General features: G+C 35.9%; 2 protein-coding genes across 6 annotated transcripts in view; one reads left to right on the top strand and one right to left on the bottom strand.

Annotated features, from left to right (window-relative positions):
- Positions 1-24,374, bottom strand: part of RAB3GAP1 (RAB3 GTPase activating protein catalytic subunit 1) — a 114,942-nt gene that overhangs the window by 35,830 nt on the left and 54,738 nt on the right. For all 5 annotated transcript variants that reach the window (XM_045479597.1, XM_045479598.1, XM_045479602.1 and 2 more), the window contains 10 exons: positions 20,464-20,563; positions 17,076-17,157; positions 10,487-10,555; positions 8,892-8,965; positions 5,703-5,795; positions 5,058-5,227; positions 3,188-3,277; positions 1,885-2,057; positions 641-695; positions 36-395 (listed from right to left, as the gene is read on the bottom strand). In XM_045479597.1, the coding sequence (XP_045335553.1) occupies positions 36-395; positions 641-695; positions 1,885-2,057; positions 3,188-3,277; positions 5,058-5,227; positions 5,703-5,795; positions 8,892-8,965; positions 10,487-10,555; positions 17,076-17,157; positions 20,464-20,563 (1,266 nt within the window). The remainder of the gene's footprint in view (positions 1-35; positions 396-640; positions 696-1,884; positions 2,058-3,187; positions 3,278-5,057; positions 5,228-5,702; positions 5,796-8,891; positions 8,966-10,486; positions 10,556-17,075; positions 17,158-20,463; positions 20,564-24,374) is intronic.
- LOC123598855 (40S ribosomal protein S27-like) lies at positions 15,740-16,711 on the top strand. The gene has a single exon (XM_045479623.1). It carries the CDS (start codon positions 15,902-15,904, stop codon positions 16,190-16,192), a length of 291 nt encoding a protein of 96 aa, XP_045335579.1. The 5' UTR covers positions 15,740-15,901; the 3' UTR covers positions 16,193-16,711.

The raw sequence follows: 24,374 nt of genomic DNA, 5'->3' as shown, positions 1-24,374 counted from the left end.
AATAATCAAAACTTACAGACCAGTCCATATCCTACCTGGGTCACTGGAATGTAGAGTGGTTCTCCATTATGTAGCAGAGTGAGTTTTCCATGCTGATGTAGTCGTCCTTCTGGTTTTAAACTTGCTGTCTCCTTAGGTCCTCCTTTCTTGCCACTCTCTTGTCCATTTCCTTTAAGTTCTTCAGTATCACTTAGGCATTCAAAAAATTCTTCTTCACTGTCACTCCAAGAATCCCAAGATTTTCCAACCTCTCCCTTTTCCTTATCAGTATCTTTTAGATTATCTGGTCCCAGCTGGTCTCCAGCTTTTCCAGCATCCCCTGGAAACATATCTGAAGTATTTGTCTTTCTCCCCTCATCACGGGCCTTCTTTCTTTCAATACAACAATTTAACATCTTAAGAAAACAGAAATAACATTTGTATTTAAATTAGTTACAGTTAAATAAAAACCTATCCACTTCTTCAATATTTAATTTGCCTTCCCATTCCTTCCCTGGACCTTCTTGTGAATGACAGTAACTGTAAGTAATCTACAGTAGCATGATGAGAATAGTATATAACCCATTATTACATTTAGTATTAGAATAAGCTCCAATTAAATTGAGACCATATTTAGATACTGTCATTGAGAAATCTTTACCTGTAGTTTCTGATGCAGTAAACAACATCTTAGATCTGGGGGTCCACTTGCTAATCTATCAAATAAAGTAGTGGGAAAAGTTAGTTTTAGTAAAATGGCTTCAGGTATGCAAATTTCTTTGCTACTATAAATTTTAACCATAATGATAAGAAATCAAAAGATTTCAACAAGTAAGATAATTGAAATGGAGCAAGTAAGACTAAAAGATCAAAATTTGTTTTATCCTTCTAGTCCACCAACAGCGAATATATTTTTCAAAGCTTAATAGCAAACTAGTAACAGTTCTCAAGCTAAGAGAAACTTAAAATGTCTCTAAATCCACCTCAGGAAGTAGCTAGGATACAGTGTTTCACACTATAGAAAACAGATTAGATTATATATTCAGTTCTCAATTATTATTCTCAATATAAAAAACCACTGATCTCCACCTCTCTTTGCCAAGGGGAGCTTAAACCACCTCTTCTACACCACTAGGTTTCCAATAATCAGCCAAGAGATAATTCAGCTAAGAGAGACTAGCAACTGACACAAGTATAAATATTTTTGGCTCAATCACCATTTCATATTACTCATATTATAATTCTGCCTTAGTATAGGTCGATGAGCAGTAACCTATGCAATATCGAAATATTTGGTAGCTATTTTATTAAGTGAAATGTCAACATAAATCCACAAAAAAAAAAAAATTACAGGCAATGTTCAATATCTGAACTTATGAACTCTAAAGATGTTTTCTCTTCACCTATAAAAATATATGTTTACTATAGAAGACTTAGAAAATACACAAATCTATAAAAAACAAAAATAAAAATATAATTTCACACTCAGGGAAATTTCTGTTAACATTTGGCTTTATTTCTTCCCAATTATTTTTCTATAAATATAGATAAGCAAAACTGAAAGCACTTAGTGTACACAACACTATAATCTACTTTCTTGCAAATATTATGATCATTTTCTATGTTAGCAGATTTTTGGAAAAAACTTGTAATAGGTCCATAACTTTCCATTGTAGACATACATTATGATTTACACTACTCTTTTATGTTTGGTACTTAGGTTGCTTCCCTTTTTTTCCCTATTATAAATCTGACATAATGAACACCTGTGAATATAAATCATGTTCAAAGTTTCTTACCACTTTCTTAGGGCAGATTTCCTAGAAGAGGAGAATTAATGTGTCAAAAGTATAATTCTTCTAACAAACAAAAAGCCTACGTATACAAACAAATTGAAATTATTACCCTGGAATCAGAAAGTTGTTTTCCCATCTGAAACGCATTTCAAGAACAAATTCCTGCCAGAGGTGTGCCACTCCCTTCAATCCTCCATGGTAGAAATTGATCATACAAAGACACAAAGCCAATTTGTATGTTAAACTGTCAGATGGTGCAGATTTGAACTGATTGTAGAGATTCTGAATTTAACAAAGTAGAAACAAAGAAAAACTTGTTAACAACATATGTGCAGGCATAACCAAAAACTGGGAGTTTTTAATACTAAATCAACCTATCCTACCAAACTAGCTTTTATCAAATGTTTAATACATTACTGCCTAAATTGTTTTTAGGTAGTCCCATGTTTTTAAGATTTCTTCAAGGACCAAAAAAATGAGGCTGTAGTTCAGTGAAGTGAAAGTCAGAACTTTCCATTTCTTCTGTGGCATCTTCAAGATGTAATCCAAACATGTTGCTTTAAAAATCTTTTAATTATAAATGAATATAAACTTATTAATAAAACCAAACACACAAAATCAGAACTAAAAATAAAAAGCCTGTTTTTCCTCATTTCATGAAATCTAGTTCCCAAGAGTAACTACCGAAAATAGTTTATCTCTACACCTGTCCCTTAAACATCTCATTACTCAATTTATCCAAGACTTGGGTAAGAAACACATGAAAATTTTACTTCATTTTATACAGTTTATTTCATTAGTTCTCCACTCACTGTCTAGTTTTGAAACAGAAGAAACTGTTGCAAAACATCAAATTGTTAAGTTTACAAAAAGTCTACAATGAAAGAAATCCTACAATCATGCACAATATATTTATTTTTTTCACTGTTTCCAGAAAAGCTCTTACTACCCAAAATACAGATCAATGGCCAATGTAATAGGTCATAATCTGAGTGGAGGCCATGATGTCTACTCAAATTTTCCTAAGGTGATTTTTAAAATACAAAGATCCAGGGCACCTGGATGGCTCACAGTCTGTTAAGCGTCCAACTCTTGATTTCAGCTCAGGTCATGATCTCATGGTTTGTGAGATACAGACCCACATCAGGCTCTGTGCTAACAACATGGAGCCTACTTGGGATAGTCTCTCTCTCTCTCTCTCCCTCGCTCTCTCTCAGCCTTCCTGCTTGCTCACTCTGTCTCTTAAGTAAATAAACTTTTTTTAAAAAAGATTAAAAAAATAAAATAAAATAAAATAAAATAAAATAAAATAAAAAATAAAATGATCCTTATGCCACCAAACTGGCAATAAAGCAACCTCTAGAAATTCAATACATTTTAAATATTTTAATATTAAACTCCAACCAACTTACATATTCTTCACTCTCTGATAGAGGATTATTATTATCTACTGCAGAACTTCCATCTAATGGTTTCTCAGAAGCAGCATCAGGGAATAAGAACTTAGGAGGAAAAAAAAACACATTTCAACCAAATTTACTACTTTGTGTATATTCATAACTCATATAAACACTATTTTATTTTTTAATGGTTTTGCTGTTAAAAATGGAAATGTTCTCACTGTACTGGCCAGTGGTTCTACACTGTATCAAATATTTTTTGTTTTTCTTTGAAAATACAGTTTCAGCAATTAGCCAATTTTGGAAATCAGAGCTTTTCCTCCAATGTAACCACCTGGATTTGTAAACTAAACAATGCAAAACCAAAATTTCTTCATTATGATCCAAGATCATTAAATCTCCTTAAAAGTATTAAAGACAAACATAAGAGAAAAATTTTAAACATCCATATATTCATGAGGTTCCATGAAGTTGTATCATCCATGAGTTTTCATACATGAAATATTAAGAGTATGATATTTAACACCATAACTTTACAAAATACCCCTTGAAATTGGGAAGCTGCCTAAACCTGTAATGACCAGTTTATCTTTTCAATGTGGTTTATGTGTGTGTAGGAATAGTAAAAAAAGCAAATAACAAAAAACAAAACAAAACAAAAAAACAGTGCCTATGACAGCCAAGCTAAATAACTAGAATAAAATCTCTAAGGATATATTCTTAAGAAGGGCCTTCTGTGCAAAAATTTATTTTCAGTCCTTTTACTTTTCAGTCTTTTTTACACTGTTCCTCCCAAGTGTTTTGTGGTACTGCTGACTTGTGATTCCTTTTACTATGCACATGTTGCCACACATTACAGAGCATGCCAAGACACTTTTTTTTTAAATTTAGAGGAACTACTATGTACCAACTCTCACTACCAAGTACATTTGCAAACAATATCCTACTAATACCATTGTGTGTTACTGCCCACTTCCTACAGATATACAAACTGAAAATGTGGTTAAGAGGCTCATTCAGATTAATGGCAAAGATGAGATCAACATCAAGTTTGCAAGTCCTGTATTCTCTTCTTTCCACTACTCAAAGGTTGTTTCCAAGATGGTCTTAATGCAAAAATAGCCAGAAGTATTATTATAACTACAATTACAGTAAGAACAGCTATCATTTATCAGAGGCCTATTATATGCCAGGCGCATAACAGAAGGTCCTTTAATCCTCCCAGCAAACTCACAGGGTTTTATTACCCTCATTTATAGATGACAAAACTGAAATTAAATGACTTCTTCAAAATTATATAGTAAGTCAGGATTAAACCCTGGTGGGCCCAGGCTGGGCCTGTTCCACCACTCTATACCTAACAGACACCTAAGCTGCTTCTAGTACTTACTAAAAAGTTTCTCTAGACTTTTGTTAAACAAAGTTTTCAAAAATACAACTCTGATGTTGACCTTCTGCTTAAAACAGTATGAAACTGCAATATAAAGCCCAGTGTTTCAGTATGGCGGGTTACCTGCTATCTCTCCAGCCCTTGTCCCTGAAAAGCACCCTACAATACATCAAACCGTTCAATATGCTTTCTCACATCTCTGCTGTTTCTCTCTTTCTACAGCCTTCTCTTCAGGATGCAACTCAAATGCCCCTCTTTATGATGCCTTCCCTGATTCCAACTGCCCAGGTAGAGAAATATACATCCTCTACTGTGTTCTCACAGCCTTTATGCCAGGCTTCTCCCGTGCAGCAGTGGGAATTCACCGTATTCGGAGACTTTGTTTTACTCATTTTATACTCCCAATCCTGTGCTTGCCACATAGAAGGAACTGAACAGATAATGAAGAAATGAATATGCACACAGACATACAAAGATACTACATTTAGTTACCAAGAGAATAGTATTGAGGACATCATTATTCAGTGGTGACTCTTCTACACCTCTATGTTTTCGTATTTTCTTCTTTGCAGTATGTACCATATTTGAAACTGATAATTTATGAATTGGAACCGGTGCTGGCTCTGTCAACTTTGACAAAGCATGAGTTATATCAGCAATTTCTATAAAAAGAATAGAAACAAACACACATTATATCACCAACCTTAGCAAGTAAAAGCGATGAGCAAACAGTTGATTGTATAAGATATTTTAGTCACTCTTTTCACTGGTGTTATATCATCTCAGAATTCTAAAATTTTAATACACATATTCAGCTTTATATGCATCCATGATTGACAATGGTATAACACAAATCATTTCTCCCCAGAAGTTCAAAAATAAACCTTTAAAAACCCTGCTTTACAAAATATCTTACATTTTTGGTAGAAAGAACTTATTAAAAGTGCTTAATGTTTTAAGCTCAGGGTATAACCTGGAGAGAAACGGTAGCAGTCTAGTCCATCAAAACTTCCTTTTCCAACTTCATTCAAATGTGAAAATAGATGAAAAGTTGCCGGAAAAATGTGCCAAGGAAAACGGGTTAGACATTTGAAAGTAACTTAAAAAAAAAAAAGAAAAGAAAAGAAAGTAGGTCACCTCTCCCTTCTTCCTCAAATGTGGATCGTCCAAGAATCTCATCAGTTGACTCCTTTCGACGGCAAATTTTAAAAAATTCAGTGACAAAATCACCTATGCAGAAAAAAATGTTACTCATCTTTGACTTAACTAAAAGAAATCAGTTCTACAAATTAAAGTATGTCTTTTCACAAAAGCTAGAACTAATATGTGGTAGAAAAATAAACCAGTTTTTCCACCCAAGACAAAAATTAATCCTATGTCAAAGGTAGCCTTGTTCTTCCTTTCTTTCCATGTCCTAGGATATAAAAAAAGTTTTTCCTCAGAATTCTTTCTAGAATGAAAGGAAAAGTAACTGCACCTAAAAATATTACGTACTTACTATGTACCTGAATAAGATAAATAATATCTGTTCTGAGTTGTAGAAGTAACAAGAATATTACTATATGCACATAATGTCACCCTAACTGCCACCCTTCTAGACCTCTGAGTCCATTAAAAAATTAAAATAAAAAGAAATTCTAAAGATATGTTTCTAGAAGATTAAGAAATTAGATAGTATAAAATTATTTTACCTTCAGCTGTATATTAATGGTAGACTTTATGCCATTATTATAAAGGGGAAAAGATTTGATATTTTCTTTTTTTTTATTTTTATTTTTATTTATTTTTTCAACGTTTATTTATTTTTGGGACAGAGAGAGAGCATGAACGGGGGAGGGGCAGAGAGAGAGGGAGACACAGAATCGGAAACAGGCTCCAAGCTCTGAGCCATCAGCCCAGAGCCCGACGCGGGGCTCAAACTCACGGACCGCGAGATCGTGACCTGGCTGAAGTTGGACGCTTAACTGACTGCGCCACCAGGCGCCCCTAGATTTGATATTTTCTAAAAAGCTGCAGTAAGATGTTTGTACAAAAAATTAGTGTTTAACCAGAACCATCAGTACTAAAATTCCTACACAATACAAAATAACAAGGACATCTATGTTTTAGAATTCACCAACTAGTTCTAAGTAAATCTAGAACACTTTCTGGACTTCTTCAGAAAAGTAAGATAATCCTATAATTCAATTATATAAACTACACGATTCTAGTCAATTATATATGACTATAGAGTCCTATAATCTAGTCATATAAATGTATAAAATCAAAGAGTTTGGGTGGGATCATGGAACAATAACTTAAAATGAGAATACATTTTTTAAAATCTTTTTTTTTTTTTTCAACGTTTATTTATTTTTGGGACAGAGAGAGACAGAGCATGAACGGGGGAGGGGCAGAGAGAAAGGGAGACACAGAATCGGAAACAGGCTCCAGGCTCTGAGCCATCAGCCCAGAGACCGACGCGGGGCTCAAACTCACGGACCGCGAGATCGTGACCTGGCTGAAGTCAGACGCTTAACCGACTGCGCCACCCAGGCGCCCCTAAAATCTTTTAATGTTTTTTATTCATTTTTGAGAAAAAGAGAGAGCATGAGCAGGGGACAGGCAGAGAGATAAAGACACAGAATCCAAAGCAGGCTCCAGGCTCTGAGCTGTCACACAGAGACAGGGCTGGAACCCAGGAACTGTGAGATCATGACCTGAGCGTAAGTCAGAGGCTTAACTGATTAAGCCAACCAGGCAACCCTTAAAATGAGAATACTTAAATTCTAAGGTCCTCTGCAATTATCAGAAGACAGTGGACGAGGAACAATAAGAAACTAGGAAACAATTTAGTAAATATATTTAACAATTTAATAATTCAATGAATAAGCAAGAGAAACTATTGAGCATTTACTATATGATAAGCACTGTATTAAATGTGATACACAAACACACTTGTGCCCAATCATATTTGATCCTCTCAAGACCTCTATGTATATACTGTGGTTATCTCTATTTTACTGAGAAGAAATTAATGAAACTTGCTCAAACTGACAGACCTAAGACTTAAAATAAGGTCTATCCAATTCTAAAACTCTTAGTATCAACCCTCTACCATCTTCCTAATACCCCAAGACAGATTCACCAATGGAAGGAATTTTACCTTATACATCTTTGTATTCACCATTCTATAATTAGCAAAACATGTCAAATGCTAGTGAGCATTTAATGAAGAGCATATGATTAATTTTTTTAAAATCTTTATTTATTTTTGAGAGAAAGAGAAAGAGTGAGTGGTGGAGGAACAGAGAAAGAGGCAGACCCAGAATCTAAAGTAGGCTCCAGGCTCCAAGCTGTCAGCATAGAGCCCGATGCAGGGCTCAAACTCATGAACCATGAGATCATGACCTGAGCCGAAGCTGGAAGCTTAACCAACTGAGCCACCCAGTCACCTCTAGCATATGATTAATTTTAAAGAACCCAAAAAAATGATGCTTTAGAGAAATGCATCATTACTGTCATCAGTAAATATGTAGTAACTCCATTTGTTGAATGGTAATATACCAGGTTATACAGAGTGAACTGGCTTGGATGAACATGGAAATGGAGAAAATATTTTCATGTGTACTAAATATGAGAAAAAAATGCAAAGACACACTGAGGAGAGATGGGTTCAAAAGACTTCATCAAAGAAATACACCTACCAAAATAATAGAGAATGATAATGCCAGATATGGGATACAATAATATTATTTCAATGGCAAATCAACATTTTTCAAAGTATTTCTAGTATTTCACTTGATTTTCAAATAAGCCTATGAGACGTACAGTATTATTTACACCTCTTTTCCTCTATCAGAAAACAAGTTTGCAGACGTGGTCCAACTCTATGGAGGGGCTCTAATTAGACTGTCAAATCAGTACTCCTTCCATCATATACCACAGGTCCAGAGGATGACAAAGCACAGAAAGTGCTGCACTAACAAGAATGGAAGATGCAAACTGCCACAAGAGGAAAAAAAGGGAGTGACATAAAAGCATTAGAAGAATAAAACTCAGATCACAAGAAAACATCCAAGCATTCTGAGGTATAATCTGGTTAAAGCTAAAAGATGAGAAAGAAATCCTGCTAGTGCTATTTAAGAGTAACTACGGTGTGTTACTGTTGGCAAAGATTTCTTTTACGCTGATGTTACCCGAGATCACACACAAAAAAACCCAAATATACCCTTTTGATAGGTGAAATAAAGTATAAAGAATACATTCAGTCTTCCTAATCCGGAAGACAGGCAGAATGGTGGGGAAAGAACATAATTTCAAGAAAGTAACAGAAGTATGTCTTACCTAGCAAACACTGAGGATTATCAGCTTTTCGAACTCTAACAGACCAATGGGGAGCCTGAATGGGATCCAAATCACTAAATGCAAAACAATAAACGGAAGATCCTAATTATGGCAATCTGCAACTCATCAATTTATCAAAATGCAGTCTAATTAATTATATAAAACGACAAGCAATCCATTTTGCCTCCCTTAAACTTACTGTTACTCGGATGCATAAAGTCATTTGGATAAGTTTTAAAAAATATATAATCTTAAGAAGTCAAAGTTTATAGACAAAAAAGTACAAAAGGAAAAACCACAATCAAAACAGAATAATCAAAGCACACATATGAAAATTATTCTGAACAGGTAATATACACTGATAATCTAATAAAACAATTAATTTTAGGAATACTAAAAAAGAAACAAGAAACAAGCAAGTGTGCACAATCACCTTCATCACTTTATAACAATATTAAAAACAAAGACCACAAAAATTTGCACAAGATCAAAAGTGCCCTATTTTCTCAACTAAATAGATTACTGTGCATACACTTAATGGAATACTATTCAGCAATTTTAAAAATAACAACACAGACCTATATTTACAGGCATAAGAATGTAAAGTAATACACTAAATAAAGCAAATATGTAAACTTAAACTTTAAAAAGATATACTCCCACACAACTACAGAATCATTCTGCTGTACATGTGAAATAGAATGTTACATATCAATTATAACTCAATTTTTAAAAAAAGGATACACCCCAAAATGCTATTTTTTAAGTAATAGGTTTCTATGTAGTCCTTATTTTCTTCTCTGTACCCATCTAACTTATCTAATTAAGAAAGCTCATGTAATTTTTTTAATATTAACAAACACAATACATTTATTTCAATTACAACAAAAAAAGTGTCCTACTTCTCACTGTTGGCATCATGCATGAGAAAGTACTAAAATGGTGTTCCTCTTTCTCCACATTCTTCCTAGATAATACCTGCTATAATTTTTTAGTTGTTTCCATCACACAAGAGTACATGACTGACATGTTTTGTTACTTATGACATTTAATGATCAAGTATTACTCCTGCACATTCTGATGACCATTATTTCTTAAAGTATTTCAGGAAATGCTTCTAACCAGCTAAAAAAATTCAAAAGAATTATGCACTGAATCCCTGCTTAGAGAATCTGCTTAGAGACATCCTTGCTAAAACAAAGTAAGACTAAGATTGTTTGAGTGGAGGGGGAGTTAAATAGGCAGTGGGAATTAAGAAGTATACTCGTGATGAGCATAGGTCATGTATGGAAGTGTTGAATTACTATATTTAAACTTGAAACTAATATATATGTTAACTGGAATTAAAATAAAAACTTAAAAAAAAAAGATTCTTCATTATCCCTGAGCTAAAGATCACATCCCCAAAGTCAGCAGCTTAAAACACATCTCTAATACATATTTAATCAGTCTAAAAAGCAATCTTTAAAGTAGAAAAATCAACTAACCTTATCAGAAGCTGATATAAAGAAAAAGGAAAGTTGCTAACCACCTGGCAGTTAATTTATTCTACTGAATAAATATAATACTCAATATAATAACTCTTAAATACTTACGAATAAACATCATTATCCACAATGATACCTTCAGTCAGGTGAGGCCATGTAGTTGCTAAATGGAGTTCACTAAAATAAAACATAAAATATATCCAAAAGCTTTGATATTGTATGTATATCCTCTGACTCAGCAATTCTATTTCTAGAAATGTATTCTAAGTAAATAAACAGAAAAGCACATATAATTAGGTTAAAAGTGGTGCTACTTACACTACCATAAAACAGGAGACAACTAGTTTAGCACACCCATATGAAGTTACTATCTTACAGATATTAATGCTAGGGGCACCTGGGTGGGTTCAGTTGGTTAAGTGTCCAACTTCAGCTCTGGTCATGATCTCACAGTTTGTGAATTCCAGCCCTGCGTCGGGCTCTGTGCTGACAGCTCACAGCCTGAAGCCTGCTTGCGATCTGTGTCTTCCTCTATCTACTCTTCCCCCCACTCATGCTGTGCCTCTCTCAAAAATAAATAAACATTAAAATAACTTTTTAAAAAAAGAACATGCTAGGGGCACCTAGGTAGTTCAGTCAGTTAAGCATCCAACTCTTGATCTTGGCTCAGGTCGTGATCTCACAGTTGGTGGGTTCTTCAAGTACCACTATGGGCTCTGCGCTAACAGTGTGGAGTCAGTTGGGACTCTCTCTCTCTCAAAACAAATTAAAAAAAAATACAGAAAACTATAGTTTTCAGTAACTATAGAAAGCTTATGAAAGAAATCAAAGACACAAAAAAATGGAAAAATATTCCACGCTCCTGGATAGGAAGAACAAATGTTAAAATGTCAATACTACCCAAAGCAACCTACATATTCAATGCAATACCTATCAAAATACCAGCATTCTTCACAGAGCTAGAACAAACAATCCTAAAATTTTATGGAACCAGAAAAGACCCCAAATAGCCAAACAATCTTGAAAAAGAAAACCAAAGCAGGAGGCATCACAATCCTGAACTTCAAGCTGTAATACAAAGCTGTAATCATCAAGATTGTGCCAAGTATGGTACAGGCACAAAAACAGACACTCAGATCAATGGAACAGAATAGAGAAACCAGAAATGGACCCACAAACCTATGGCCAACTAATCTTTGACAAAGCGGGAAAGAATATCCAATGAAATAAAGACAGTCTCTTCAGCAAGCGGTGTTGGAAAACTGGACAGCGACATGCAGAAGAATGAACCTGGACCACTCTCTTAAACCATACACAAAAATAAACTCAAAATGGATGAAAGACCTAAATGTAAGACAGGAAGCCATCAAAATCCTCGAGGAGAAAGCAGTCAAAAACCTCTTTGATCTTGGCCACAGCAATTTCTTACTCAACACGTCTCTGGAGGCAAGGGAAACAAAAGCAAAACTATTGGGACCTCATCAAAATAAAAAGCTTCTGCACAGCAAAGCAAACAATCAGCAAAACTAAAAGGCAACCGATGGAATGGGAGAAAATATTTGCAAATGACATATCAGATAAAGGGTCAGTATCCAAAAGCTATAAAGAACTCATCACACTCAACACCCAAAAAACAAATAATCTAGTGAAGAAATGGGCAAAAGACACGAATAGACATTTCTCCAAAGAAGACATCCAGATGGCCAACTGACACATGAAAAAATGCTCAACATCACTCATCGTCAGGGAAAAACAAATCAAAACCACAATGAGATACCACCTCACACCTGTCAGAATGGCTTACATTAACAATTCAGGCAACAACAGATGTTGGCAAGATGTTGGAGACAGAGGATCTCTTTTGCATTGTTGGTGGGAATACAAACTGGTGCAGCCACTCTGGAAAACAGTATGGAGGTTCCTCAAAAAATTAAAAATAGAACTACCCTATGACCCAGCAATTGCACTACTAGGTATTTATCCAAGGGATACAGGTATACTGTTTCCAAGGGGCACATGCCCCTCAATGTTTATAGCAGCCCTATCAACAATAGACAAAGTATGGAAAGAGCCCAAACGTCCACTGATGGATGAATGGATAAAGAAGATGTGGTGTATATATATATATACACACACATACAATGGAGTATTTCTCGGCAATCAAAAAGAATGAAATACTGCCATCTGCAACTACGTGGATGGAACTAGAGGGTATTTATGCTAAGCGAAATTAGTCAGAGAAAGACAAATATCATATGACTTCACTCATATGATGACATTAAGACACAGAACAGATGAACACAAGGGAAGGGAAGCAAAAATAATATAAAAACAGGGAGGGGGACAAAACATAAGAGACTCTTAAAAATGGAGAACAGACGGTTACTGGAAGGGTTGTTGGAAGGGGGATGGGCTAAATGGGTAAGGGGCATTAAGGAATCTACCCCTGAAATCATTGTTGCACTATATGCTAACTTAGATGTAAACTATAAATAAATAAATACATACATAAATAAATAAAACCACATGCTATATATAGTAGCCAAAAATATAAATAACCCAAATATCTATCAGCTGATCAATGGATAAAAAATGCGTTATCACCCACACAATGACATATTATACACCAATAAAAAGCAATGAAATACTGACTCATGTTATAATATGGATGAACCTCAAAAACATATTGCTCAGTGAAAGAAGTCAGACACTAAAGGCCACATCTGCATAACACAATTTATATGCAATGTCCAGAACAGGCAAGGTAGACTGTATCTGCCTAGAGCTGGAGGGTCTGGGAGATTGAGGGGATGAAAGTTAAGAGGTGAAGGGTCTCTTTTTGGGGGTGATAAAAGTATTGTGGTTGGGGTGCCTGGGTGGCGCAGTCAGTTAAGCGTCCGACTTCAGCCAGGTCACGATCTCGCGGTCCGTGAGTTCGAGCCCCGCGTCAGGCTCTGGGCTGATGGCTCAGAGCCTGGAGCCTGTTTCCGATTCTGTGTCTCCCTCTCTCTCTGCCCCTCCCCCGTTCATGCTCTGTCTCTCTCTGTCCCCAAAAAAATAAATGTTGAAAAAAAAAAAATTAAAAAAAAAAAGTATTGTGGAATTAGAAAGAGATGATTACACAAATCTGTAAACACTACAAACCACAGAACTGTACACTTTATGTGGTGAATTTTATGGTACATGAATTGTATCTCAATTTTGAAAAAATCATTTTATAGATCAAAGGTTAACAAACTTTTTCTACAAAGGACCAAAGGGCAAATATTGTAGGCTTTGGGAACCATGCAGTCTCTGTTATATTCTTGTTTTTTCTTTAAAAACCCTAAAAAATTTAAAAACTATTCTTAGTTCATTGGCTATACAAAAACAGGCTAATGGTCAGATTTGATCCACAGGTCATAGTTTGCTGACTTCTTCATATATATAAATATTAAGTTTCAAAACGTTTTCACATAAAATTATAAAGAATACAAGCCACAAAAAATATAAAGGATGACATATATTTATAAAATATACAAACATACTATGCAAAAAGAGAGTTATTGTAGCAGGCCTAATACTTAGAAAAGGAGAACCTGCAAAGTTCTCCCTTGGCTTGGCATTGGGAACTTGGATTTTGGGAGGGTTCCTACCATTCCTTGACAGGAGTGGCTCACTGTGCCTAAACTACTGGTGCAAAACTATGGTTTATGCTGAACACCTGCTTTCCTTCTGGTACATGGAGAAGGTGCCTACGTGACCATCCCCAAATAAACACACCATACACAGAGTGTCCAATCCGCTTCTCTGGTAGACAGCCTTTCACACACATTGTCACAATTCACTGCTAGGAGAATTAAGTGTGTCTTATGTGACTACACTGGGAAAGGAAGCTTGTCCCTGGCTTGCTCTGGACCTCACCCTATGTGCCTTTTTCCTCTGCTGTTTTTTGTATTGTATCTTTTCAATGTAATACACCATAGCCATGAGCACAACTAAATGGTGTGAGTCCTCCAAGCAAATCAGTGAACCTGAGAGTGGTCTTGCAGAGACCAAGCTGTCATCAATGACCACCTGTAAGTAGTGGGATTATGAATTTAGTAAGTATTTTAATTCCTGTCTAGATTCTGAACCCACTTCTTGGAGAGTCAAATTTGGAGAATAAAGAAGCCAAAAGAGTCAATTACTTTTATTTCTCTGATCTTTAGTGGTGCTCAACCAACTGGCAACTCCAGTCTGTACCCTGTATTTTAGAATTCAATGTGATAACAGGGCCAGAATTCCACAACTATGTAATATAATCTCAGTTAATAATTGGACAACAAGCCACCCTTGGCTCGAGACTATTTTGAGCTGGGTCCTATAAGGGTCCCAATTAAACCTCTGTGTTATCAAGTACTTCTTCAGTAAGTTGATTTTTTGCTTGAGTTAGTCAGAGTTGACTACTACAGTTTACAACCAAGAAACTTGACTGGTAAACACATGATTTTTGCCTTTTTTTTGTTTTTACATGTTTTCTAAATTTTCCTTACTGAGCATAAATTTATTACTTTCATAATAGAATAAAATTCTAAGGTTAAAAAAATGACTAGACAGTGTATGATATTAGAGGATATGAATGGTAAGTTTAAAACTCTAAGCTCTGAAATAATTTTAGGTATTCACCTCAGATTCAGTTCCTAAGCTTTTATGACTAAGTCCTCTCCTTTCCTTCTAACTATAAAACAGTTTCTCTGACAGGGAGAGGACACTAAAAAAAAGCCTCATTTCCTCTTCCACCTCTTCCACCATTCTTTGCAAAAGCATAGTGCCCACAGTATTTGCTAATCACCGTGTGATTTAAATGGCCTGCCATATATACCACCTTACCCCCGAATTATTTTTGTATTCTTCTTCAATCACCTGTTTCTCTGATGGTTCCTCGTGATTTAAAATTAAGAAGAAATATTTAATAAATAATTCCTTCACATTTTCATGATCAAGTCAATTTTATTCTCTCTCCCTATAATTTTCTCTAGCAAAATCTAAATGAATGAACCTGTTGGAGGGCCACAAATATACCATTTCTCCCTTGCTCACTATGCCATGATGGCATAGTTTCCTAAGAAACTGGAGTTTCCTCCAGTAAACTGACTGAACTCTCCTGCATCAAGGCCCTTTACACAAGCTCTTCATTCTACCAGGAATGGTCATTCTCTCTCTGTGCCAGCTAAATCCTCCCTGAGATGCTTCCTTTGAGAACACTTTCCTGATGGCATCCCAATCAGAACTAGCTCATTTCACTATTCTTACATCTTGTCCCTTTCCTTCACTGCTGGTAGTTGTACATTTATGTGATTATTTTGTCTATTTCCTCCAATCAGACTATAAATGCCAAGAAACCAAAAACTGTTTTATCTACTATATCTTCCTAATTCAGCATAGTGTTTGACACATGTAAGTATCAATTACAAAAGATACTTATTTTATCTTCTCTCGAGTGATTTTAAATTAAAAGTATTATCATTTCTACCTCTATGCAAGAGTACTAACAATGCATGTATGCGCCTGTGCGGATGTGACAATCTCCCCCGCAACAACATGCCCCTCACGAAGAATCTCCTCAATCCCTCCCTGCAAGAGGAAAAGAGGAAGCACAAGAAGAAGCGCCTGGTGCAAAGCTCCAATTCCTACTTCATGGACAAGAAGCACCCACAATGCTATAAAATCACCACCATCTGTAGCCACGCACAAACAGTTTTGTGTGTTGGCCGCTCCACTGTCCTTTGCCAGCCTACAGGAGGAAAAGCAAGGCTTAGAGAAGCATGTTCCTTCAGACTGAAGCAGCACTAAAACCACGCTAAAATCATCATGAAGGGAAAACCATCCCAATAAACACATTTTGGATACAAAAAAAAAGTATGTATGTGTGTATATAGATTTTTTAACTAACCATATAGTTTAACTAAATAAAACAGTTTCTAAATCAACACTGTTTATATTCCCCAAATATTTTACTCTCAGTGATTAAATTTTCCAAGTCTTACATTTTCTTATATAAAATTTTCTTAAATTTCAGTGGCTCTTCTAGAAAAGCAGTTGGGTAACCTAGAGGTCACTTTGTAGCTCTTAGTTAGGTCTCAACTTGTACATCTGGAAAATGTGGTCAGGGAAAATGTAAACACTTGTTAATTCTCAGTGACGAATAGGTGAAACTTTGTTATATATGATTTTCTCTGTGCTTTTCAATATATAAAATGTTTACCAAAAAGTAGGCCAAGAATCACTTCTATAAGGAATAATCAATAAATGGTATTATACACATTTTATGTAATATTTTAAAGCCTCTTTTAAGAAATTTTTTTAAGTTTATTTATTTATTTTGAGAGAGAGCAAGCAAGCAGGGGAGGGGCAGAGAAAGAGACAGAGAATCCCAAGCAGGCTCCGCGCTGTCAGCATAGGGCCTGACACAGGGCTCGAACTCACAAACTATGAGATCATGACCTGAGCTGAAATCAAGAATTGGACGCTTAACCAATTGAGCCACGCAGGCGCCCGTAGCCTCTTTTATTTCTTCAGTTACAGAGAAAAAAAGCAGATGGGCAGATTGTTAGATGTAGATCTGCTTCCTGTACTATACTCATTCCAAAAGGCTATGGTATTACAAAGCACAGTAAAATCAGTATTACTATAAACAGTAAATTCCTTAATTCAAATGATATATTGAAACTCCCACCTTATAGGATCTTCACAGGCACCAAATGGTAACTTGCCAAACTCCAGGCCTCCAACTTCTCCTCCTACAAGGGCATCTATATCTAAACAAAAGAAATAATATTCCATTATTCAGCAAGAAATGAAGAAATAAGTATTTAATTAAGTTAGCTCTTTGGGAGATCATAGATTTAAATGTGCCTATATCAATAGCATATATGTAGAGAGCAGCCTAGTTAAAGACTTCCCCCTAGAATGTTACAATAAAAGAACACCTTGGGGCGCCTGGGTGGCTCAGTCAGTTGGGCGTCCGACTTCAGCTCAGGTCATGATCTCGCGGTCTGTGAGTTCAAGCCCGCATCAGGCTCTGGGCTGACAGCTCAGAGCCTGGAGCCCGTTTCGGATTCTGTGTCTCCCTCTCTCTCTGACCCTCCCCTGCTCATGCTCTGTCTCTCTCTGTCTCAAAAATAAATAAATGTTAAAAAAAAAAAATTAAAAAAAAAGAACACCTTTAATTCCTATTTATACAGTGTTTAATTCAAGCCATGCATTCTACATTTTACCCTTTTGAAATATTCCTTAAATATTGCTTGAGAGAACATTAATCTGTAATTTTCTTTTGCATTTTCTAAAACTGTGATTAGGGGCGCCTGGGTGGCGCAGTCGGTTAAGCGTCCGACTTCAGCCAGGTCACGATCTCGCGGTCTGTGAGTTCGAGCCCCGCATCAGGCTCTGGGCTGATGGCTCAGAGCCTGGAGCCTGTTTCCAATTCTGTGTCTCCCTCTCTCTCTGCCCGTCCCCCGTTCATGCTCTGTCTCTCTCTGTCCCAAAAATAAATAAACGTTGAAAAAAAAAAATTAAAAAAAAAAAAATAAATAAAATAAAACTGTGATTAATATTATCTATATAAAAGATTATCCAAGTATTTAAAAATTTAATTACCAACCTACATTCATCAGTTTCGCTGTCAATAATTTCTGTAGAGCAAATTAGTTATCATTAATAAATTTTTATTTCAGTTGATAGTACACGGAAATACTTGAAGTTTAGCAAAGAATTTCCTTTCTGTTATGAACAGTATCTGAGATGAGAGGAGAATTTAGAGGGTAAATCACTCCCCTTAGCTCCACGCCTCTTAAAGAGGTAATAAACACTTCTAAAAGACATCAAAAGGATTTATTTCTCTTTGAAATAATTCAGATGGCTGCTTTTCATTATTTGTACTACACTGGAAATTCCTCAAATTAAATTCTATTGTTATGAATATTCCCCAGTTTTGCTAAAATCATGTTTGACAATTACCTGTCACCTAACTAAATTAATCATTAAATATGGCTCAATTACTTGATTCAGTAAATTTTCTCAAGTCAGTTTCATTCCATTTTTCCAACTAACAAATACTTATAATAAAGATTACAATGACTAGCTTTATTACAAGATGTGAATTTTTAAGAGTTTCACAATGTATAATAAGCATATTTTATAAATAAACTAAAAATTTTGTACCATAACTGTATAATAGTCTTAATTCAATTAAACTCAGAAGCAACACTATGGAATGAAAGGATCATGGGATGTGGAGTTTGACCAATGTTTGAAAGCAAACTTTATCACTTGTGACCTTGGGCCAGTTACCTATGTTCTCTAAGTTACATATGTTGTCCAAGAAAGATAATACCTGTCTCACAGATAAACGATAATTACATGAAATAACATATAAAATGCCAAGCACAATGTCTGGTCCGTATTACATGTTCAAATCCTTTCCTTCCCTTTATATGAGAAAATGTTAAAAATTTATATGGCCTTCAATTCACTGAGGAGTAAGATAAATATATTGGTCCTCCCCATTAAAAAAAACTGGCAAGAGAGGCGCCAGTGGGTTAAGTGTCTGACTTCATCTCAGGTCATGATCTCACAGCTTGAAGGCTCACAAGTTTGAGCCCTGCGTCAGGCTCAGTTTTGACAGCTCAGAGCCTAGAGTTTGCTTTGGATTCTGTGTCTCCCTCTCTCTGCCCTTCCCCTGCTCACTCTGTCTCTCTGTCTCTCTCTCTCAAATAAATAAACATTAAAAAAAAATTTTTTTTTAAACTGGGAAGTAAACATTAACAAAGTCCTTTTTGGCAACCAAAATTATAATGCTAACATTCTAGATCTTGGGCTTCCTCTTAGATCATCAACAGACTATACTATCTTGGGAAATATTTAAAATTGACTAATAATAGAGCAGACTTTGAAAAAAGGAAAAGGAAGGCAGGAATTGAAACTTTCACCTAGAAAGTGGCTACAAATTGCCTAGAGGGTATTGCTGTCTGGGAACGAAAATTACCAAAACAAACATTTGCGTCTTTCTTATAATTTACTCTCAGCTTAGCTTTTATTTCCCTTTGCTGCAGTTTAGATGCAGTTCTTTCATTGTCACATCAGAGTTTCAAATTATTGTGCAGTACATAAATAAGGTACTAGCAGCATATATAACTACCAAAGTCTGAGGATATACTACATTAATTCTAACATCCCAAGACTACCAACTTTCCATCCTATAAATAACTAACTACTTGGAACAAAAATAAACAATAAAGAAATACTGTTTTATTCTAATTTATTTTTCTCAGCAGGGGGGAGTAGACTAGAAAATGTTTTCAGGCTGGTAAAATACTTATAATTATTTATAAGTTTGTGTTAAATTTCTTATGACAAATACTTGAATATAATTACACTTATAAATGAGAGAAACACCCAGGAGCCAAATCCTCACTTAATTATTAAGGCTGTATGTCCACCAGGGTCAACTTTTCTAGAACTTAGGTAATGTCTTGTTTATACCTGCAACCCAGACACAACCTGCTAATAATTAATGATTACTAAATGAATCAGTCTATTGGTATATACCATTTATGAATAAGAGGTAAACTGATTTTAATTACATCAAATGCAAGTTAAATATTCTAGAGCTCTTTGTAAGTATATGTGTATATACCCATTTTTTTTCTCTTTCCTGCTTTTCTTATTTAGCACTCTTCTTCAAACTCTATTTTCCATAAGGCTCTCAGCTTATGAGGGTGGCTTCCGTTATTATATTCTAAAAACAGACAGTTTAATCATTCACTACATACTAATTTGCAGCACATGATGTTCCACAGCAGGGGGGATGCTTTATAAATAATATTAGCTTTCAAAGATAGATCGTCACATATAGAGTAATGCTGTCTCTAGAGCAAACTTCAGAGCTCTTTTTAAGAGAAACAAAATTATAAAGGTAATTAAATCAGCAATACTACATTTAGAATGAATTACAAATATTTCCAATTTAAAACACTTGAAACACACTGTTAAATAAGTTTAATTTCTGAATATATTTTCTTTCCATTTATATTCAGTAAGTTAAATATAGCTCTAAATTATCTCACCTGGAGGTTGCTGAGGCCAAAAATACTGCTGCCAATCCTGAAGTACATAGGTAAAGCGAATAGCAATACTAACCGGAGGCAAAGGAGTTAAAGGACATCCCTAGAAAATAAATGCAAAGACAATATTGTGTAGCTTTAAACAAAATGTTTTAAAAACAATGCCAGAGAGTTGTTTGGGGTGCTTGGGTGGCTCAGTCCGTAGAGTCCAGCTCAGGTCAGGCTCAGGTCATGAACTCATAGTTCCTGAGATCTAACCCTAGCTGGGCCTGCTTGGGATTCTCTCTCCCCTTCTCTCTCTGCCCCTTTCCCGCTTGTGTGCAGATCTCTCTCAAAAGTAAATGAACTTAAATAAATAAATAACTACCTGGAAACAAAATAAATGCTCCTTCAAAATATTAACAATTTTAATTATACAAATATAATTTCTTATTCTGTTCAGCAATAATGAATGTGAGAAAAATGTTACCCATTTTTTTTAAATTAAGGTGAAACTATTACAAGTATAAGACCAGGATTGAGGGGATGATGCCTTCTCTTTCTTTTAAATGAAAATAAACCCAAATTAAAACCAGTCTTGGAATATTTAACCATAATTTTAGACTAAGACAAATGGTCACTCATGCAAAATAGATTGTATTAATCAATCAGCTAATAGAAAATTTAGATTCATCTTTACATGCACTAAAAATCATGAAAATTAGGGGCGCCTGGTTGGCTCAGTTGGTTAAGCATCTGACTTTGGCTCAGGTCATGATCTCACAGCTCATGGGTTTGAGCCTTGCACTGGGCTCTGTGCTGACAGCTTAGAGCCTCGAACCTGCTTTGAACTTTATGTCCCATCTCTCTCTATTCCCCGGCTCATACTGTCTCTCTCAAAAACAAATAAACATTAAAAAAAAATTTTTTTAATCATGAAAATTAATATCATCCAAACATCCTATAAGCTCTGCTTCCCTTAATAATGGTTAACCTACATTAATGTGGAATAGGACTCAAATATACATAGGAATCACCTAGGGAACATGTGAAAATATAGATTCAAGGCTATTCTGCATATTTAACCAGGTACCAGGTGTTCCTGATACTGCTGATCAGGAAGAATAAGAGACATTTAGCTCAGCAACATCTATAAATGTCACTAGTAGCTTTAACGGAATACAAACTCAATCTAAAGTCACAATGTAAAGTGGCTGCCCAAAAAAGATAATTTAGTTTTGGGCTGCTGTGTCCTTGCCAAGCAAGGTAAGATTCTGGTTGTTTAGGAATAATAAACTTTTTAGTCAAGTCCAGATATTAACTGAGTGTTCACCCATAATAAGGTACAAATGGTCTAGAAACCATAACCAAGTTGCCTTGACACATAACCTCTGCTCCAGTTACACAGCAACATAGATAAATATAGAAAGCGATAACCAGAAAGAAATAGCTAGGATCAAGTATGACATAAATATCTTTGTGGGTCCTAGAAAGCTGCAGAAAATCCAAAGTTTCAAGGCATATGCCTGCTGAGTTCCAGGTGTGGAAGTAGGCAGTGACAGCCTAGGATTACAGACTGCATTAAGCGGAACCACAAGTTCAACTCGGTCCAGAGTGAGTGTACTGCAAGACTGTGCTTAAGGCAGACACTGGAGCAGAGCATACCTGCTTGGTACGGTAGTTTTGCTGAAAGTTATGGGCTGGGGAGAGTTACTATGGGGGGTTGGGGGGGGTGGTCACTGACCGCTCTCATAACCTGAGCAAGCAATCCAGTGATTCCAGGACCAGGTATGCAATACCCCTAATAACACCTCAGAGCAAGAGGCTCCAAACACCATTTTAAGACCCAATTCTGAAATTTTCTACATGTAGGGAGCAACCACAAAATTATAGAACCACAAGAGAGGATGGGAGAAAAAGTTAAAAATTTTAGATATAACATTCATTCAAAATGCACCTGCAAAGAAAATTTCCATAAAACATGAAGAAATGGGGGTGCCTGGGTGGCTCAGTATGTTGAGTGTCCGACTTCAGCTCAGGTCATGATCTCGTGGTCCGCGAGTTTGAGTCCCACGTCAGGCTCTGAGCTGACAGCCCAGAGCCTGGTGCCTGCTTTGGATTCTGTGTCTCCCTCTCTCTCTGCTCCTCCCCTGTTCATTCTCTGTCTCTCTCTTGTGCTCTCAAAAATAAATACGCGTTAAAATTTTTTTTTTAAAATGAAGAAATGTAGTTCTAAAAGAGACAAATATCCAAATGAACCATCAAGAGTATAAAACCATGAAATATAAAGAACATCAGAGGGTGCCTGGGTGGCTCAGTTGGCTAAGCATCCGAATTTGGCCCAGGTCATGATCTTGCGATGTGTGAGTTTGAGCCCTGCATCAGGCTCTATGCTGACAGCTCAGAGCCTGGAGCTTACTTCGGATCCTGTGTCTCCCTCTTTCTCTGCCCTCCCCCACTGACACTCTGTCTCTCTCTCCCTCTCTCTCAAAAATAAAAATTAAAAATTAATTAAAAAAAAGAGAACATCTGAAAGAAGGAAGAATGTCTAAATGAAAAAAGACCATAGTGTAAGTTTTCAAATATTTAGAGGATTATGGCAGAATTCAAATTTAAATTTTAGGTACTCCAAAATGCAAAACTGCCCCTCCGGCTCTGCTTACCTGAAAGAAGTCTTTTCTAATAAATCAGATCTATGTTAAAATGAAATAAATTTTCAGGGTAGGGTGAGTGCCCTGAAGCATTCCAAGCAGATGTTAAAGAGTAATTTTTATAAAAACAGCTTTAGAGTTATTACAGAAGAATCACATATTGGGTAGCTTTAACTATGTAAAACATCTAAACTACCCAAAACAGTTCTCAACTATTTTAAGTTCTACTCCTATCAAATCAATTTTGACGGGCCCCTGGCTGGTTGAGTTGGTAGAGAATGCAACTCATGATCTCAGGTTCATGAGTTGAAGCCCCACATTGTGCATGGAGCCTACTTTTAAAAAAATTAATTTTGAGAGACGTTTCATATGTAGACGAGTGAGTTTTGTGGAAGTTGTCAGATGATGTGATGAGCTGATTAAGAAAACTGGCAATTTTAGGTCACGATCTCGCGGTCCGTGAGTTCGAGCCCCGTGTCGGGCTCTGGGCTGATGGCTCAGAGCCTGGAGCCAGCTTCCGATTCTGTGTCTCCCTCTCTCTCTGCCCCTCCCCCGTTCATGCTCTGTCTCTCTCTGTCCCAAAAATAAATAAACGTTGAAAAATAAAAAAATAAAAAAAAAAAAGAAAACTGGCAATTTTAATATGGACTATGTATTTTCTAATATATAGTCCATATTAAAACTGTCCCAATCATATTCTTTTTGGCTATTTTGTTTTGGACAAGGATCCAGTCAAGGATTATGCATTGCATTTAGCTCTTAGGTCATTTTAGTCTCCCTTAATTTAAACAGCTGCCACGTGGTGCCTGGGTGGCCCAGTTGGTTAAGCATCTGACTGGCTACGGTCATAATCTTGCAGTTCGTGGGTTCTAGCCCTGTGATGGGCTCCAAGCTGACAGCTCAGAGCATAGAGCCTGCTTCAGATTCTTCTCCCTCTCTCTACCCCCTCCCCTGCTCGCACTCTCTCTTGCTGTCAAAAATAAATATTAAAAAAAAATTTTTTTTAAACAGCTCCCAATCTTTGTTTTGGCAGTCATGATACTGACTTTTTTTTAAGAGTCTAGGCCAGTAATTTTGCAAAATATGGCTAATTTTGGAAACATGAGATTGCTCCCAGATGTTGTGACTTATGTTAAACATTTTAGGCAGGAATGCAACAGAGGTGATAATATATCCTATTCAAGGTATCATACCAAGAGATGCCTGATATCAATTTGTTAGTAAAGTATGATCACTTCAGGGAGATGGATGTAACTTAAGCACTTAAAGGGAATATTTCTCTAA

This window comes from Leopardus geoffroyi, chromosome C1, assembly GCF_018350155.1.
Source record: "Leopardus geoffroyi isolate Oge1 chromosome C1, O.geoffroyi_Oge1_pat1.0, whole genome shotgun sequence".
NCBI classification, from domain to species: Eukaryota; Metazoa; Chordata; class Mammalia; order Carnivora; family Felidae; genus Leopardus; species Leopardus geoffroyi.
Note: the sequence above shows the minus strand (reverse complement) of the source record. Positions and strands in the feature narration are given on the sequence as shown.

Excerpts from the sequence above, each read along its gene's own strand:
- LOC123598855 (XM_045479623.1), top strand. The coding sequence starts at position 15,902 with ATGCGCCTGTGCGGATGTGACAATCTCCCCCGCAACAACATGCCCCTC.